The 19,696-nt window shown below is 37.9% G+C and overlaps 1 protein-coding gene across 1 annotated transcript in view; it reads left to right on the forward strand.

Moving 5' to 3' along the window:
• Nucleotides 1-17,186, forward strand: part of LOC579925 (serine-aspartate repeat-containing protein F) — a 45,858-nt gene extending 28,672 nt beyond the window's left edge. The window contains exons 6-9 of the mRNA XM_794967.4: nt 12,806-12,849; nt 13,459-13,893; nt 14,389-15,157; nt 15,600-17,186. Of these exons, the coding sequence (XP_800060.4) occupies nt 12,806-12,849; nt 13,459-13,893; nt 14,389-15,157; nt 15,600-15,718 (1,367 nt within the window). The 3' untranslated portion in view covers nt 15,719-17,186. The remainder of the gene's footprint in view (nt 1-12,805; nt 12,850-13,458; nt 13,894-14,388; nt 15,158-15,599) is intronic.
• Nucleotides 17,187-19,696: the final 2,510 nt, after the last annotated feature.

Genomic DNA, 19,696 nt, shown 5'->3' on the forward strand with positions numbered 1-19,696 from the left:
CCCCATACCGATTCCATATTCAGGTATCACCGCTCCACCGAAGCTCATACGGTCTGGAATATTATTTCTCTCCTAGAAACTTTGACTCCACCTTAACGGTGATATCATCGAAACGTCATCGTTTGCAAGTTATTGGAATATAGGATTACCAAGGAAAACGTCCAGATGTTGAATAATTTTCTAGATTATTAGAAGAAAGGAGAAGCTGGACACAAATCTGGATACTTTTCAACAAGGACATTCTTTGTTACTGAATTTGAAATTGCTATCGCGAAAAAAAAATTTTAAGCAGCAAATATAATCGTCAAGAGACAACGTTTAACACTTTGTGATTCAATTATTTGTCTTTAAACGACGTCAATTATTTGTCATTGGTGGTGTAAATTACCAATCAACTTATCAACGACAAATTTTAGTCAAAATTGTTGCTTTATTAGGCAATTATCACCGTCCGCTGAACAGATTTCTCGATTTAAATCGATATTCACTTCTCTCGTCTTTCGCGAAAACGTCGTTCCACAACTGATAAACTGATATTGTAATACAATACAAAGTTTTCTGCATTTCGGTTAGAGTGTGACGTCATAGTTCAAGATGGCGGAGAAGGATTCAAAGAACCAGGCACCAAAGTCAGTGGGAATTCCAAACTGGATGTTGTTGCTTTTTATAGGTGCTTCTCTCCTCGTCTTTTCAGGTATACCTCTTTATTCTTGCCTGCACGCTGGAGCTATACAATGTTTGCTGTGCAGTTTGATTTTCAGTCCTCCAGTTCTTTTCGTCTCTAATTTCAGTTCATTCAAAAGTTAACCCAATTCATTTCCAAGATTGAGTGCGAAACATTATCCCCAGGCAAGACTGTTGGCTCTGGTGGATACAGTGCATACACAAAGTTGCATAACACATTTTCCTCTAATACTTTGATTCGTATTTTATTTGCTTCTTTAAGAAAATATATCCAAGTAGAGCATTTTAAGTATTAAGAAAATAGTTTGTGTTGTTTGTCTTGTATGAAGCAATTTAATGGATTTAATGTGGGTAATCGTTGATGTAAGCTAGGCTATACTCATATCATAGTATCGGGAATCAACATTAATAAGGGCCAAAATGTATTTAAAAAAAACACTGTTATGAAAGGCTGTTCATCATATTTGTTTTGAGAAAGAATATAAAGGAAAACAATTCACACTTTAAAACTGGCTCCTTTTACGCTTATACATTCATCATACTCTACTCTGAGATCCAATATTAATGTTGTCCAAGTGGCAAAACTATTTTTGTGGGCTGCTGACTACTATGTCTGTATCAAAGAACAAGAGGAAACTTATACAATTATTATTCCTTTCCCCTATTCTATCGTCGTAAATAAAATAAAAATATATTGTTTGTATATGGATCGCTTTAATAATAATATACATATCAGTTTTCTAATTTACAGTCAAGAATGTAAAAAAAAAATAACCCATCTACCACACCCAACGCTATCCCCACGGACATACACACACTCTTGCGCTCGCACACACCCACACACACAATCGAGGGTAATCAAACTAAACTTCGTACATCACTCCCTGTCTATCGCTTCCGTAAAATGGCCTCTGCAATATTTCTACCTTGGTGTGGTGTTGTCTGCCAATTTGCAATAGGACAATCCACAATGATCGTTAACAGATGTTATGTTGATGTCATTTAGGATAGGGGAGACGAAAGGTACCGTAACAGATGCACCATTGTATAGTTATATGCTGCGGGATTATACCAACAAAAATCAGGTTTGAGAAACCATTAAAGGCTCGTTTTCACCTATAATTTATACGATAATTGATATTTATCTTTCAGAGCTTCCTTCGTTTATGAATATTAGATGATATAATTTTCAAGTTTTCACCCACACCCTCGCTCATGCCCCCATCTCGAAAGACGTACCTAATTCATGTACTCATACTTGCTAACATCTAATGTAACTCTCATGGAGTCTAATATTATCTAACTCAGATGAATATATCCTTTCAGCACTAAACGTTTTATGCTGTATTGCCCTGAGGATGTAATTTTGAAATGATTAAGAATTTCTCAATCATCTATCCACACTGGACTATCTGAATGGTTATTGGCGGATGTTTTTTTTTTTAACTGGAGATGCAATTACTACTTTATTCATATTTTACCCGAACCTACTATCTACATACTATATCAGCAATCAACTAGTTAATATTCTGGATTATCATGAAATTGTTACCTATAATGGGAGGATTGGGAGCCATATATCAGATTATGTGGAAATAAAAAATACTTCAAAATATAGGCAACGTTGCAACGAGTATAATTTCATGAAATTCACAAATAATGTATTAAAACATAGACACATCACATGGAAGAAATTTGATAGTAATATTGAAATACATCTATCGTGTAGTTTACTAATTTGATATATTGCTGAAGACGGGTACTTTATAGCATTTATTTATACCAGTGATATAAATGACTCTTTTCGAAGATAATATGATGACGTTATGAATTATACATTGTATAATCCTCATCGCAATCCTTTCGCCATTTTACGTATTTCCAAGTCACATTTACCTTTAAGCATACGTTACATACCACACTCTCATGAACCCGCATGGAGCATACTTGCATGGATAATGCCAGTCAACATGTTTCTTACATTACCCAGCTCGGCTTTTTATGTGGGGGGGGGGGGGGAGGGGGCAGCTCAAACAACAGCATCAGATATGTGAATAAGAATGGAAGGCTCACATTTAACGTCAGATTGTTTGATAATGTGCCCCAAAAGTTCCTGGATATCAATTTAAGTAATCCCAGCTACCCTAATCCTTTGCAAACTTGGTCAGTCATATTTGTAACGTCTTTTAATACATCTTTTCTTTTGAAAGTTTTTTCTTCTAAATTACTTTATAAACAAATAAATCATTTTCTAGCGCTACCATGCAAAATAAAGCTGTTTCACTTAAGGATTGCATCTATAAAGATCCAGATGATCTGTGAAGAATCCATGAAAATCTGCCTACACTTATTTCATTAATCTATAGTTGTTATCAAGGTATAGTTACAAAGATTGATGAATTTCCACTAAAGCGGGTTTGACCAGAGTAGACTATTGGTGCTAGTAGAATAGTGACAATTTGATTCAGCTTCTCTGGTTCAGCACGAACCCCCGACGTAACGTGACCAACCATCATCGGTGAAGCAGACCTCTGACATTTTCTTCTTTACAAATTTCCTCATTGATTGCCGCCATTGATGATGAATCTCGCTGTCCTCCATAGGCCTACCACCCGGATAATGTTTGCGCATCAGATTTGATGTCGATGACACTGAAATTGTTTCCAAGGAGCATCCATCGAACCCGCATTCGCTTCCATCTTCTCCAATTTCCAGCATCTCCACTTTCCATCTCTTTTCTCTGTCTCGTTAAAAATCACAAGCTCCTTTTGTTAACCACTCTCCTGCTCTTTCTGCATTTTGAAACCAGTATTTTTTTTGCTCCCAAGCTCAATACCCAATTCGCTAATCAGTATAATGTTTGAAGTGTCATATTTGAGGTTGAAAGGGAACGCCGTAGTCGTGTGACATTCGAAACCATTTCAAAGCCCCGTCTTAAGCTTTCATCGATCTCTATCTGTATCTCTTTCATTCTCGTTATGACCTGTCTCCTTCCTTCTCTCCTCTCTCTCTCTCTACCTCTCTTTGTCTCTCCCTATTTCTCTTTCCTCCCCCCTCTCTCTCTCTCTCTCTCCAACTATTTCTGTATTACATTCATCTTCTTTTTTCCCCTCTCATTCTCACCTGCCTTGTATTGCAGTTATTTCTTATATCAGTTCCTTTGCTCGCCATAAATATACTGATGACTTTCATTTCTCTAATGCCTAACCAGTATGAGCAATGATTTCCGTTGTTTTGTTTTTCCATCACTCTTTTCTTGATTCCCCAACTCCCTCCCTATTTATTCATTTGCTTATTCTTCTTATTTTACCCATTTCATGCTTATGGAATATACTAATACGACAACAAGTGCATCACTTAAACTACTTTTACTCGTATAATGCCATACTTCTAATAAACCAATCTACTCATGCTGATAGTCATAATGCAATCATCAGTACCCTATACCCATGAATTATTGTGCCCGGGGCAAACAATGGAATTGTGTCCCTCTGTCCAAAAATAGAAATTAATTCCTTAGTTTAATGTGATTTTCTATGCTCGTATACAGAGATTGGTAGTCAATTTTGGTGAATACATGGGAGGGAGCAAAGAAGATGTTTGTATTTTAAGCCCCTCGTGAAATGCAGTTTCTAATGCATAATAATCTTTAGATAAATTTAAAATGGAGTACATTAAGCTATTTAGTAAAGTTAAAGTTTCTCACACATTTTGAAAATCTTACTCGGTACAATTCTCCCTAAATTTCGAGTGCAAACGTGATGAAAAGCCCTGAAGAAATATCAGAGGATTGTAGCCCGGTAGCAATGCAAGTGAAATATTATTTTGGAAGCGCAGATTTAAACAATATCAAGATTAAGCTTACAGGGAGCAAACTCAGTTTCTGGAGTCTGATTTTCTTTGCAACTTAAGAATCCCTTTTACAATGTTGATTGTATGTTCCGGGCGCAAAATTAGGAGATCCATAGAAATATGATTGTGCGAGAGAGTATTTTGAAGCCATATTACTTTGCTTTGGATAGGGGCGAAATCCATATAAAAGCCCTATTTTCCCCTCCCTTTTCTCTGCCGTCTGTTTATCTTTTTTCTTTAAGTTTTTAATTTCGCCCCCTCCAAGTGACGCCCGAGGCACGCTCCCCCTCTACCCCCCCCCCCTCCCCTAGATACGCCACTGGCTACTGTCCTCTATTCAAAATCATAATACCAGTCAGTATCTGCGTCATGTTGTTAGCATCAAACCCAACACCTGAATAAAAGGTCATAGGAGTGAATTATAACCGAATTGTGTCACGGGAGCCTGCTTGCACTACGATCGACCGACTGGGTTAGTGTTAAATTAATCACGTGAAAAAGGGCAATTTGGCGCCGATCGGCGTAACTGTAAATAGTATGCGGCACCTCAAAGTGAGAGAACGTTTCTGACTTTTTGAAACCATGGAGGAAAATGTTTAAGGGACAAAAATAGATGCGCTGTGTCATTTAGATCAGAGTGCTAGATTTCACTTTCCTCTTTGTGTAAAAAAAATAATCTGTTTAGTCAAAGAAATTTGGCTTCTGTAGGATGTATACAAACTTACTATCTAAGGACGAATTGATCTATAGAAAGTCAATTCTGTAAATGGAACGAAAACTTAGCTCTTGGTAATCTATTTCGGATGAGATAACCACACCCCTCTTCCTCCTCCTTTATCTCCCTCTCTCTTTCTCTATCTCTCCCCTCTCTCTCTCTCTCTTTCTCTTTCTCTCTCCCTCTCTATTTCCCTATGTCTGCTCATGTAGTGAAGAAGTAAGCATTACTTCTGTCGTATCTATAAATTGAATCAACCTTTCCTGTAAAACAATATTCCATTTCGAAAGTACCCGTCGTGATAACTTCAAACGGTTTTCCTTTTCCTTATCGCATTATCTTTGTCGAGATTTTCTTTCTTGAGTAAAGTAGTGATTTCTGAGAAATACAGATAAGAAGTAAAACTGTACAGTAATTGAATGCGTGGAACGATCTATTATTATGATGTTAAATTCCATTGTTTATATTAAACTATCCTTTCCTGAAGTGTATCCGCTAGATACACATTAAAGTTATGACTTAGATTATCCATCAAACTTAGATGGGCCTTCAAAGTTTCAGACTCATTTCTTACGGCGTAGGCTTAGGCTTTACGCCGTTACTAAAGGAAAATCGATTCGATGGGATTAGTTAGAATTATTCTCCTGTTTCAAGAAAAGAAAAAGAAAACGATTTCTCGTATACAGTTTGCAAACAAAATGATGAGGTATTATTTTTCAGAGCGACTCAACAATTCATTAATCCGATATAAGGACGCCTTTTATCATTTCGAGCTTTGTTTTTCTCCAGATTTATAGTTCTGTTCAGTTCTGTATACGCATTGTCGATGTAATGGGTTTGGTGTCTTGTTATGAATCACTTCTAACGTTTTGAATCGGTGACATTAATGCACGATTTGGGATGGCAGTTTTTTGCCTGCGCATCTTTCAACGAATTAATGCTCTATTTCGTTTTCAAAATTAAGACAAAAGCCTAAAAACCAAACATCTGTCATTGATATTTGTAAGAGGCAAAATTCTTGAACATAACTGGCTAAAAAATGAGTACACAACATTGCATGTAACTTTCCATTTGAAACAAATTATAGTCATTCTTCGAATGCGGTTCGCTGGACCGATTCTAAATGTGTGGCTCGTTGATTCAATTAATGCAAATTGTTTAATTTTTATACCAGATTCCTCGCATCTGTTAATATCATTGGCTTTGTCTTAATTGGTGGTGGATTCAACATTGATTAATGGATTACTCGTGAATATCACGTAGGCTCTTTGCCGCTCATGTCTTCGCTGCATGTGTGTTTATTGGGTTGGATAAATATTTAAAATACACGGCGACAAAGATCCTTAGATACAAGATGTGGAGTCATTCTAAAGCTTATTTATCTAATACAATCTAACCAATCGCTTGGTACTACGTCCAATCACAGGAAGTAAGGGATATATATTTTTATACAAAACTGCCAGGCCTATGAAGGAAAGACAACGCCATTATGAAATAAAATATAATTTACGATTTACTTCGTGGGAAGAAATCATTATCCTCATTGACTGAAAAATATCAGAAAGAAATGCAATGGGAAGTAGCAGAAACATGGTTAAACGGACAATGAGGGCAGGACGTCCATGGTGAATACTGATTCGCCTACTCCCCCCCCCCCCCCCCCACCCCCCCCCCCCCCCCATTTCCAAAAAAAAAAAAAATTATTTTGTACGGTACAGTGATGGTTTCAGATCTCTAAAAGACAAGCAAGTCGGCCGACATTTGGATGCCTTTATGGTCCAACTTTGTTTCCTGGGCAGCGGGAGGGGGGGGGGGGGGGGGGGGAGGGGCACACGAAACTATTCGTGTATTCAAAGTATACCAAATTTAGTGTAGCTGGAGCACGTACACCACATGGTGTCCACCCCCTCCTTCTCGACCCGCCACTGCAGTAATTGCGGTGACACGAGATGAGAAGATATGAATACCGATTACGCAAATGTCGTCTGCGGCCAAAGAGATATGGCTGCGGCTTATGCAAGGATACAACAACGAGATGGGTGATGGGCAATGCACTTGATGAGGTATGGGGAAGGTGATCAATGATGTGGAAGATAAAGGAGGGCCTCGATCTCTGTCACGTGCTTGATCGAGATATCATTTGTTGAGATACTAGGTAACTGGCGAAATTTCAGTGTTCTCTTGCATAAAAACATACAATCGACAGTCTGTGGAAGATATTGGATTCTCTTGCAGGGCGGAGGGGGGGGGGCGGTGTCACAATATTACGAACAATCTCTGACACGCATCAAAGGAAGAAACAAAATAAAACAAAACAAAAACATAATCCAACAACAACAGCAGCAACAAAAACAAATTCAAAGGCCTATTACAGTCTAAACTTGTGACAACGGCACTTGGAAAGGGGCACCCCCCATGTCCCCGTAGATCCGACACTGGCTATAATGCTAATAATAATTGTTACTACTACTAGTTTGCTTCTAAAGGCCCGGTCACACAGCCTTTCGCGTCTGTATCGCGGGTAAAATTTCGCGATTTTTTTTTGCCCGCGGTTGCCCGTGGTGGAAAAATGTGCAAAATTGGCTTACCCGCGGTTTACCCGTGGTATGCCCGCGGAACAGACGCCGGCGACTGTTCCGCGTCCTTATCGCGGGTGAAGCGCGGCGGTACCGCGGCCTACCACGCTTACACGCGGTACACACGCTAATGCACGTGATAACAACGCGGTACAGACGCGGAACAAACGTGCTATGACCGTGCTCCACCCGCGATTACCCGCTAAAATTTCGCGTCCAATTCCGCGTGTAACCACGTCTTAACCGCGGCCGTAGCACGTCCTAGCACGTTCGTTCCGCGTCTGTACCGCGTCTTTACCGCGTGTGTACCACGTGTACCGCCCGCGATTACCCGCGGTCTAAATTTTTGGGCAGCCCAAAACTTTTTCGCGCGGCCAACCGCGTGTGAATTTCTTACCACGTGTAACGACGGGTAAAGTACGGCTGTATCGCGTCTTTATCGCGACCTCAAAGCGTCCAACAGCGTCTGCTTCACGGGCAGAAATTTTTGGCCGTGATTCGGCCGCGATACGCCCGTGGAGGGCTGTGTGACCGGGCCTTAAGGCCCGGTCACACAGCCTTTCGCGTCTGTATCGCGGGTAAAATTTCGCGATTTTTTTTTGCCCGCGGTTGCCCGTGGTGGAAAAATGTGCAAAATTGGCTTACCCGCGGTTTACCCGTGGTATGCCCGCGGAACAGACGCCGGCGACTGTTCCGCGTCCTTATCGCGGGTGAAGCGCGGCGGTACCGCGGCCTACCACGCTTACACGCGGTACACACGCTAATGCACGTGATAACAACGCGGTACAGACGCGGAACAAACGTGCTATGACCGTGCTCCACCCGCGATTACCCGCTAAAATTTCGCGTCCAATTCCGCGTGTAACCACGTCTTAACCGCGGCCGTAGCACGTCCTAGCACGTTCGTTCCGCGTCTGTACCGCGTCTTTACCGCGTGTGTACCACGAGTACCGCCCGCGATTACCCGCGGTCTAAATTTTTGGGCAGCCCAAAACTTTTTCGCGCGGCCAACCGCGTGTGAATTTCTTACCGCGTGTAACGACGGGTAAAGTACGGCTGTATCGCGTCTTTATCGCGACCTCAAAGCGTCCAACAGCGTCTGCTTCACGGGCAGAAATTTTTGGCCGTGATTCGGCCGCGATACGCCCGTCGGAGGGCTGTGTGACCGGGCCTTTAAAGAAAGATAATTTCTTCTGGAAGCCTATACCAATACTGCTATTCTATCTAATCCGAACTAATTCTTCGATATAATCAACAAGGGTAATTCAATTTATTCCTTGTAATGCTATTATGTCTATGCATTTTGCTCTCCCTTTCATCTTATATCAGTGTTTTTCTTCCTTGAGACTGATGTGACACAAACCCTTCATTTCTCTCACGTCACCCTTGTATTGATGATAATTGGTATGGTTCATTAATCATAACAGCGTACTAAATTAATTCCGACAATTTATTAACTTGTATTATAGAGTACAAAGTGTCAACATTAAATGGATTAATAAAATTAATTATATAAATTGTATAAATGGGCTTTGAAATAAAATGAAACATTTTGGTTTAGTGTATTGGTGATTTTATTACAGAGCATAGACCGGTGCTGTAGAATGAGCCCCCTCCCTATGATGGGGTACTGCAACAATGGGGGGGGGGGGGTCTTGTTTGAAAAGTGAAAAGCAAACTAGACTACTGATCAGAGGGGAAGGTGCAGGATGTGATCCGATGTCTTCTCTCCTCCCTATTTTTCTAAAAAATGTTATATATTTTTCACCATTCAAGGGGGAGGGGTGGGAAGGGGCTCCCTTGTTCCCCATGTACCTAAGCCTCTGGTGAAGAAGCTGACAAATTGCCACTTCATATTAAAATCAGTTGACTACCCAGTGAGTCAGACCTGTATAACATTTCTATGAATATATACTAGGTGTGCCGAATAATGGTTTGAAGATCACGATCATATGACTGTTACTATAGCATTAAAGCTTGATTTAAACAAAAATAACAGACAGTAAGTTTGCGAATCCTACTGCTTTAATTGGGTTAGTTTGCACTTTTCTTTTACATGTTAAAAATTAGATTAATGGTCTTAAGTACGAGCGTTTCCCTCAGAGAACGAAATAAAATCATCTATGATATTCATCCAACGATTCAATTTTTAAATATTGCTATATGAAGCGCCCCAAGTAATTCATTATTGTTTAGTTAGGTAATAGCAAATTATCCCCTGAAATATACCAATTTATATTTACAAAAAACGGATTTTCAATAACTCCTCTATTTCATTCATGCAGCTAACTTTTCCAAATGGAGTGGGATAGAGCTGAATGATATTCGAGGTAAATCGAAATGTTGAACTGATTTTTCGAGTGCCTGTTTTGCATTTTGATAGATATAGTCAGTTTGTGACCCACTTTTGCTTTACCATTTCCTGACATTTTTTAATACAGTGCATTTTGAAGGTAGCTCACGTAATTTCTCTATATCCCAGCACTATTATATAAAACTGATTGATTGTCACAATTATATCCTTTTTTTAAATATCATCCATGGTATCTTAGTGTGGACTTTCCCCATAGGAATTGGAAACTGTTAGAACGGGCACCCGAGAGAGATGAATACCCTATTGGTATTTTTGGCGAAATTTAATTTACAATTCGACAGTCGTAGATAGAATCAACATACTGTAGAAACAATAACATTCGTCTTAGATCAATAAAATAGCGGAGCACGATTTCTGCTAGTAGTGCTGATAATGGACTAGGGAAAAGTGTAGTTTCAGTGAATCAGAATATCCTTTTGAATTTAATGCCATTGGAATGAGGGACATATAGGCCCGAATTCACAAAGCAAGGTTTGAGCTCAAACCTTCTTTTGTTTTGCCAAACCTCCTTTTGTTCTTTACAAACCAGGTTTGTAAAAAACGCGTAAAACGCGTCATATGACGTACGAAAACCAAGGTTTGTCGACAAACCTCCTTTGTGAATTCGGGCCATAGTGTTAGGCGTGTATTTATGTTCACACTGGCAAAAATATCTCATTTTCTGTTCAATCCGATTCATGATTTCTGTATTTATTTAATACTTTAAGAATTTGCTTGTTTCTTAAATCAGTACAACAAAACAAACTTAACAATTGTAATCAGTATACTGTCTGTCAACGGATGCCACATTGATAACGATAGAGTGTGCAATGTGTTTATTTGACGGCATTTATCGTACGTGTGTTGGGTAAAAGAAACTCGTATCTCTTTTTTTCACCCTTATAATCCAATGCCTATTTGTTATAATTCCTTCACGTCTCGACTAAGGCATAATATACATAATAATTATGATTGACAATTTGATTATCAAGCTGAAAACCAAATCTATACTATACAAAGAAAACATCGCAGGAGCACGTTATTCATGAATATTAACCGGAAAATTATAACAAGTATGAGACCTGAATTAAACGCCAAGTGGTCACCTAACCGATGTGGAATATTTATGTTTTCCACGAGATAGAGTTACAATACGATATCGGTCTGACATTTCATGAATATATTCATTTGAATTACTCCCTGACAGTCGAGAGAGCTGTGATGAATAACAATTACACTTCAACTTATTTGAGACAACAAAACATTTATACTATCAGGGGTAAATTCAGCGAATGTTGAAGGTTTGTCTTCATTATAAATGTCAACCTTTCAACAAATCTATTGGGCGAATAGTTCGTTCGGAGAATAAAATGAATGTGTTAAACGTGGCTTCAATGTTCAAATCAATGCGAAATACAGAACACACTCTAACATTATAGTGGATGTGGATTATAAAATGAAATCGCTGTAAGATCTTCGTGTGATAATTGCAATTAATCTTGACCCGCTTACATTGTTGTGTTGCGAATGAGTTTGATTGCGATTTATTGCTATAGATTTGTAAATTATAAGAACTGCGATAACAAACAAAAAGAAAATCACTTCTGTATTTCCCAGTCACCTAGATTTCGTTCACCTATAGAAGTTATTCTCCCCTCACGTACAGTCCCCAGGGCTTATATTGATGATCAATTCCAGTATCTTTCAACTTATCTCCTTACTTTCTTTCCATCTCCATTGCATGTTAGTACAGTTCAGGACAATCACTCAAGACAATGGGCATGACGTTTGCATGAATTCTTTACCTTTTCCCTTTCCATCGCCTGCATTTTTCCGAGAATGATATCCTATGCATGAAGCACTGTTTCATATCATCTAAAGATAACATCCTAAAGATTGTCGTTTGTTTTTTTATGGTGACTGTCACACAAATGAGGCCGTTATTAATTCTTTACGAGACTACGCAATGAACGGACATTGCAATAATTGATTTTGAAGAAGAAGAAGAGATAGAGAGGGGTGGAAAGAGGAGGAGCAGAAGGAGAAGAATAAAAGGGAGGAGAAGGAGGAGGGAGGGAAGAAGAAGAAGAAGAAAAAGAAGAAGAAGAAGAAGAAAAAGAAGAAGAAGAAGAAGAGACACTGAGAGAATTAGAGAGAGGGAGAGAGACAGAGAGAGACAGAGAGAGACATACAGACAGAGAGAGAGAGAGAGAGAGAGAGAGAGAGAGAGAGAGAGAGATACAGAGAGAATGGAATGGCCGGTTTCAGCACTTACAGTCTCGAAAGACCCACCACCAATACTTCGAGATTTTTAATATTTATTCAAATATGTTATGAACTTTGAGTGAAGCTTGAAAAACAAACAAATATCTCCATCGTTTTTTCTTCACACTCCTTTTTAGACATATGAATGTCCACATCTCATCGTCATATTCCACATCATGTCATTTAAACAGAGGAAAGCAATGTGCCCAATATCATGCAATTGGTGTATGACTTAAATAACATAATCATGTACGTGTATTTTCATTCTTGTTGAACGGAAACAACGTTTTATAATGACGTAATTTAAAACTAATTTCGTCTTGACTGATCATTCTTTTATCAATATTTCTATTTTTACAGATGTCGTCCTTGGCAAGGCTGGTAAATCCAAAGCAGTCAAGAAGGTGAGATGCTTATTTTTTTTAATTAGGCATGTCTGATTTCAAAACTACTGAAAAATTCAGGGATTGACTTTAAAAATATATATCATAGATTGCCTATGGTGTTCCTTGTATTCTAATAAGTAACCTGTAAGCATTGGTTTAACAAAATTAATGTTTTTGATCTATAAGTTTTCTACAAAGAACACCCCAAAAATGGATAAAAACTGCTCAGAATATATCATTATTTATAACATTACAGATGAGAGAATACGATAACACATATCTGTTTTTACCTATATACGCAGACGGTATAGAATCAATTCTAATCATTTCTAAGCATGGTATTCTCTCTATTCTAATATGCTAAGTGTAGCAGAGGTTCAACAGAAGTAATAATTTTAATCTATGGATTGTTTACAAATAAATAGAAATGCTCTAGATACATAATAAATTATAACATTACATAAGAACAAATATAATTACACATGTTTTTAAAACATATGTACATGACATTAAAAACAAATCTAAAAACTATGTGTTTTACACAATCCTCACTTTTTATTTTACTCATACACGCTAACATTAGAAACAATGTTAACAATTATTTGTTTGCCTTCTCCGTTTTCTCAGGATGCAATAGATGAAGACCCACTTGTACAGGATCTCAACGATCTCGCTTCCCTCAAAAGCAAATCAACGAAAAAAGGCGTTAAAGATGAAGCAGCAAAGAAGCTTCAAAAAGCATCGTCCAAGTACAAGGCGCCCGTAGACGACGACGATGACGACGAGAGCGTAGTCACGAAGAGCAAGAAAAAAACAAAGTCGAAAGCGACGTTGAAGAAACAGAAGGCGGAGGAAGAGGAAAAGAAGAAGCAGATCGAAGAGGATAGCGATTCTGATGACGACAGCGATGATACCGATAGTGATTCTGATACTGATGACGACGGTAAAAAGGATACAGATTCTGATTCTGATTCTGATTCTGATTCTGATTCCGATGATTCTTCCGACGATGAAGACGGCGATGATGACCAAGAGACGCTCATTAATAAGCTTTTTAACATGGTATGATTTATACATACAGTGTAGGCCTTTAATAATATCTTTGATTGCAATGGATCATACATTCAAATAACAATTTATGCAAGCTTAAAATGAAAAATGTAATTTTATTCAGAGAAGAGAATGAATTTCTAAATGGATCCCTTTCAGGAAATAGGCGGCTTTTGTTTCACTGCATTACCCGTAGCGGGGGGTAGATTAGGACAAAAAGGAAAAGTATTTTCAATTACAGGTTGATTTAGGGGATATTGTATATTGATTGGAAAATTATCTTGCTCTTATGTTCCATGTACATGTATATTCACCGAAATGTAGGTTTCATTTTATTCAAAGAAACCTACGTCAATTCACATTAACCATGTAAATCTTTAAAGTGCTGTGTTTAAAGGGAACTCGTTATATTTAAAAAAATATTTTTTCTTACCTGTTCTCGTTCAAGTCATGTGCGATTATCCACTTTTATAAGTTTCATTTTTCTCTTTGATTTGCTTGACACAGGTTCAGTCTATTATACCCAAACCTTCCAAGTTCAAATCTAGGACCTACTACACGAAAGACCAAAATCATGATGATGACGACGATGAAGACAGTGACACCGACAGTGACAGTGATAGCGATAGCGATGACGAGCCTCCGAGCAAAGTAAAAAGTGATCTGAAACAATCGAAAAAGCCCAAATTGAAAACAGAAAAATCTTCTGGCAAGAAAGTAGTTGAAGATGACACCGACTCTGATAGCGATTCGGATAGCGATAGCGATGATAGCGACGACGACGACGATGATGATTCGGACTCCGGCAGCGATTCGGACAGTGATACCGACAGTGATACCGAGAGTGATACAGACTCTGATGATACGGATGATGATAGTGATTCTGATAGCGACGATGATAAGGTTAAAGCGAAATCGAAGGTCAGTAAAATGAAGAAGAAATCGTCCTCCAAGACAGCAGAGTCTGAGAGCGATAGTGATAGCGATGATACATCCGATGACGACGACGATGACAGTGACACAGACAGTGATGATACATCTGATGAGGAGGATGACGATGATTCCGACGATGACACTGATACCGACAGTGACACCGACAGTGATACCGAGAGCGACACAGACACTGACGACACAGATGAAGATAGCGATTCTGATAGCGACGATGACAAAGATACTGATAGCGATAGCGACAGCGATTCTGATGACGACGACGATACGGTGGAAAGCATAGTCAACGAACTCATGTCACAACTTAAAAAGTACAAGCAAAAATCCGGTAAGGCCGTTAACTTCTAATGCGAGTGCATTGTTTATGAAGATTTATCATTCGCTTGTTTAAAGTTTATCGGCACACATACATTTTCATGTAGTTAATATGATGCTCATTCCGTTTGGAAGAATTCTTTTGACATTTTATATTTAAGATGTTATACTTTTAAAGGATGAATATTGTAAGAGGCATTTGGAAGCATAGAATGATATCTCCGTGAAAACGATGCCTAATAGTCTTTTTCTCTAAAAGAAACTTCCATACGTTTTAAACGGTACATTTAGTTATTTAACCATTCAAGCAATTATATCTTTTAAACAATTCGTTTTGATTCCCTCCACACTTTCATCGACGTGTTTCTTAGATTTCCTGTTTTAGCACAGTCCATGTTGAACTTCTTACAAATATTCGATATCCCTTTAATGACTCTTTTCTTTTTTCCCAACAGGCAAATCTTCAAGTAAAAAGACCAAGCAATCGGGATCCACACAACGAGGAGATACAGATGACGTTACGCAAGAACTAGCAAGGATCGCCAAGCAACTCAAGAAATTAAAACGCAAATGAAGAAGGCGTAAAACTGTTAGATATTTCAGCGTTTCGCTTTAGTTACCTACTCCGTCAAAAGTTAAACAATTTTCCAGTTTTATAAAGTTTTCCTTAAGAGAGAAAGGCGGTCAGAGTAAGAGGAGCACAACGGGGTAGGGGTCGTGTCTCTAACAGAATTTGCCACATGCCCACCTCCCCGCCTCACCCCCTCCCCACCCCTTCTCTCCTGCCCCCGTTTATATCTTGAAATATTTTTCTTCTCTTTTGGGCTGTTCATAGTTTGTAAGACATTGTCAAGGATTTCGGGCACATACCTGCCTTGGGAATAAACCTGGATCGGTCCCTGAGATATAAAACTCCATAAAATCAGATTAAAAAGTAGAACATAACTAAACATGGATGAAAATGGCCCATGCAAATGTATGTGGAGCTATAAGCAAAATTGAAGATTAAAGTTGGTCGAGTGGTCAGCTATCTGGCTTCGCTTACAAACCGACTGTGACGGACTACAGTTCGAAACCGAGTCGTGTCTTTCAGATGGCAAGGTCGGTCTACAAACGTACGTACCGATAATGAATTTTTTACTGATAAACTTCGACAAAGACCATTTACACACACAGAAAAATGACAATCTGATGATCGCATCAGTATGACGGAGTAGGTAATTGGAATAGCATTTCATGGAATTAGACTTGCCAAGTTTTGTATCTTTGATCACGACCGTCTTATGCAATTTTGCATTTACACCGTATCATTGTTGAAGATGCAAAATAGGCCAACTTGATAAAAGTATAAATGCTCGAACTTTCCACATTTAGACATACATTTTCCTTCTGATCCATTAATCATTATTTCAGTTTGAAGTGCCGAGTGATGAAACAGAAAATTACACATATAGTACATATAGTTTATATGTTACACTATTGTATTTTTAATAATATATGAATCTGCTCGCCAAGTAAAATTGATTGGATATGTTATACCATATAGTGTGTTCTCTAGCAAGACTCATATCATATTCAACTGATTTGAAGGACTTACGAAGTCATTGAAACAATTGTGAAATGTTGTAAATATTACTACAATCTATTTTCACGTTGTTTTTGTATATTTGTATCTTTGTAATTAGTAATGATATAACTTTCTTTTGTCCACCACTATTTTGAAGTATACATTTTGATTCAGCTATTTGCTTCGGATTCAACGGTATTTCCCGTTCGAATATTCCATCTTGATCGAGTTGTTGCTTTTCTGACTTTGCTCTAAAAAGGAACGAAATTTCAACTTGAAAGTAGATATTTTAGAAATAGAGTAGTTTGCATTTATTTGTTGATGGGCAGGTTATCGGAATTTGATTGAATGACGCTCAATGAATTGTATAATAATGTACTGTGCCTACTCCAAATCAATATCAGTTATCAAATAATTGTTTATGATGCACCCATTGTTACAAGAGATTCGGTTTAATCTCCTTCAAGACTTGAAATACAATTTTATAAAACCTTAAAATTTACAAATAATGTCCCAACTTTCAGTTTTCCCATTTTCTACACACATTTATTGTCATTTGTCATAACTGACGGAAGTTTCACGTTATAAGGCGGAAGAAGGGTAGAGATCAATTCAGTCTTTTACAAATTATTATCGTCTGGAAGAATACCGAAAGCTTTACAGTCTTCTCGCCATCTCACGGGTCATTAGTCTGAACATCTAAAGGACAACATATTTGAAGAGCTTATCTTAAGTTAATACCTGTGAATTTCAACTAGTAGCATCATCTATTGCATCTAAATAAAATAGTTTATAAGAAAATGAAGAGAGATTGATAATAGCGAATCTAGAAGTGAGGAAAGAACGTTATTTTTTATGTGAGTTTGAAGAGCATGGTTTTTACAATGGATTTTTGTAGTGAAGGTTTTGATACATTTGTACATGAAATAGATGAGGTTTTGAAAACTTTGATATCCATTTTTCAGTCATTAAGAGGCTGTGTCATGAATATTTATTTATTAAATTATCTTGGCGGGTTGTATCCTACTACTTAATTTCCATCTCCTTTGCATCTGTTTTTTCCTAAATCCTTTCTCTAAATTGAAAGATAACGAAGAGGTTTAATTATTTGCATTATAAATCGTAATAAGTCACAAATTCCTCATTTGGATTCGCTAAGGAGAAAATGAAAGATTAATCCATCGAAATTGTAATTTAAACATGTAAACAGAAAACATTGCTTTGTATCTTATTTCAATTAAGTGGCAGTGCAATATATTCATTATTATTCTCTATCAATTATCAAATTTGTTTGATGTGTTTGAAAAAAAATATAAGAAATTAAATGACTGGAATTGTACAATTGAACGTGTTGATGTGTAGTTTGTCTTAAAGTTGACAATGTCAATTAAACTTTGAATAATTTGCTCGTTATGAAAGCAAAATCGTAAAACAGATTGCTAAGTTTATGAATGTTTGAAATTAGAGATCCTGAAAACATGAAAATCTTAAATTAGGACATTGGTAATACGATTACTCGAGTGTTATTAAGCTGTACAAGACATCAAAACTTTTCATTCGAGGCTGTCCTTATCTTTCAAGGCTATATTATATTGTGCTGTTATATTATGTCCTCTTACATAAACAAATAGGAGAGTTGCCAGTCATTACATCACAATGGCATTACAATTACCTGATATTCAAATAAATGAACGTATCTCAAAGCTTCAAACATTCACAACTTTTTCAGTTGTCCGACTTCGTTTAAATTTTCACCAGTTTCCATATTTTCCTGCTTCTATTCAAAGCAGCTTGCTACCAGGGATGATGTGCCCTAAAAATAAACGAGTCCATATTCTATCAAAATTTAAACCAGATTGTGGGTTTTGCCTTTTGTTCAAAGCGGGACTGCACTACTTGTAGCTACTTGCGCCCTCTATATAGCACACAATGCCTAAGCGGTACCCGTTGGACCCCCATGATCCCTTTTTCTTATGTTAATTGAGAGCTGATTTGATGAGATAACCTCCTGTCAGTGATCATGCAGGGTGGTCTAATCCCTCCTGGCCAAACTAGTGCAGACGGGCTTAAGAACTGAAGATCGTCAAGGATCTAAATTATCCTTTTGTTAAACTTATCATACCCAGGGTTGGGTTTTACTCCCATGGTGTGTTCAGTTAACCGATTCTATGTCTATACATTAGGGGTAATATCATCATTCGACAGCACAGTCAAAGTGAACAATTGAGATTGTTACTGAAAATTCAAAATTGAAGGTAACCATGCATTTTTGTTCCATGAATCTGAAGTGAAAAGTGTACATTCATTGTGATTATGCGATTCTAGGACAATTACCCCCTGGGCAATCACCCCCAACCAATTACCCCCATGACAATTACCCCCCCCCCCCCCCTGAAAACTACACCCTTAGAGAATCACCCAATATGCTTTTATTAAAACCAAATTATTACTTCCCTTTCCCTTTAATGAACGGGGGGGGGGGGGGGGGATAATTTGTAGGGGTTATGGTCCTTAGGGGGTAATCTTCCCGGCGGTAATAGTCCTGGGGGGGGGGGGAGGGTATTTTTCCGGGTACGTGATATAGCCTGTGATTTGCCCTAAAACAGACCGGAGACCTATTTTTAGCACCACCCCATTGATTTTATACCACAACAAATACATATACAATCCAACAATTCTCATTTGCTCAATATTGTCTCAGAGTCCTCTAAACTTACTATACCTGTACCTCACATAAATACAAAATTGTATGCAAGACTCTTAAATTATTCACATAAATGCACCACACAGTACTAGAATCAAGTTTTTCACTCAAGATTTATTGAAAACAGATAACAAACCAATCTTTCCAATTAAGTACATCTCACATTCCCTGACAAGGAATTTCATGATGTAAAATACTAAGACTGATAGGTTTCCTTTCACATTACAAGTGAAAGTTTTCATAGGAGAATTTTGCATAGCTTTGAATATTCTAATTCATAT

Source organism: Strongylocentrotus purpuratus, unplaced genomic scaffold, assembly GCF_000002235.5.
Source record: "Strongylocentrotus purpuratus isolate Spur 01 unplaced genomic scaffold, Spur_5.0 spur5_contig_838, whole genome shotgun sequence".
NCBI lineage: Eukaryota > Metazoa > Echinodermata > Echinoidea > Camarodonta > Strongylocentrotidae > Strongylocentrotus > Strongylocentrotus purpuratus.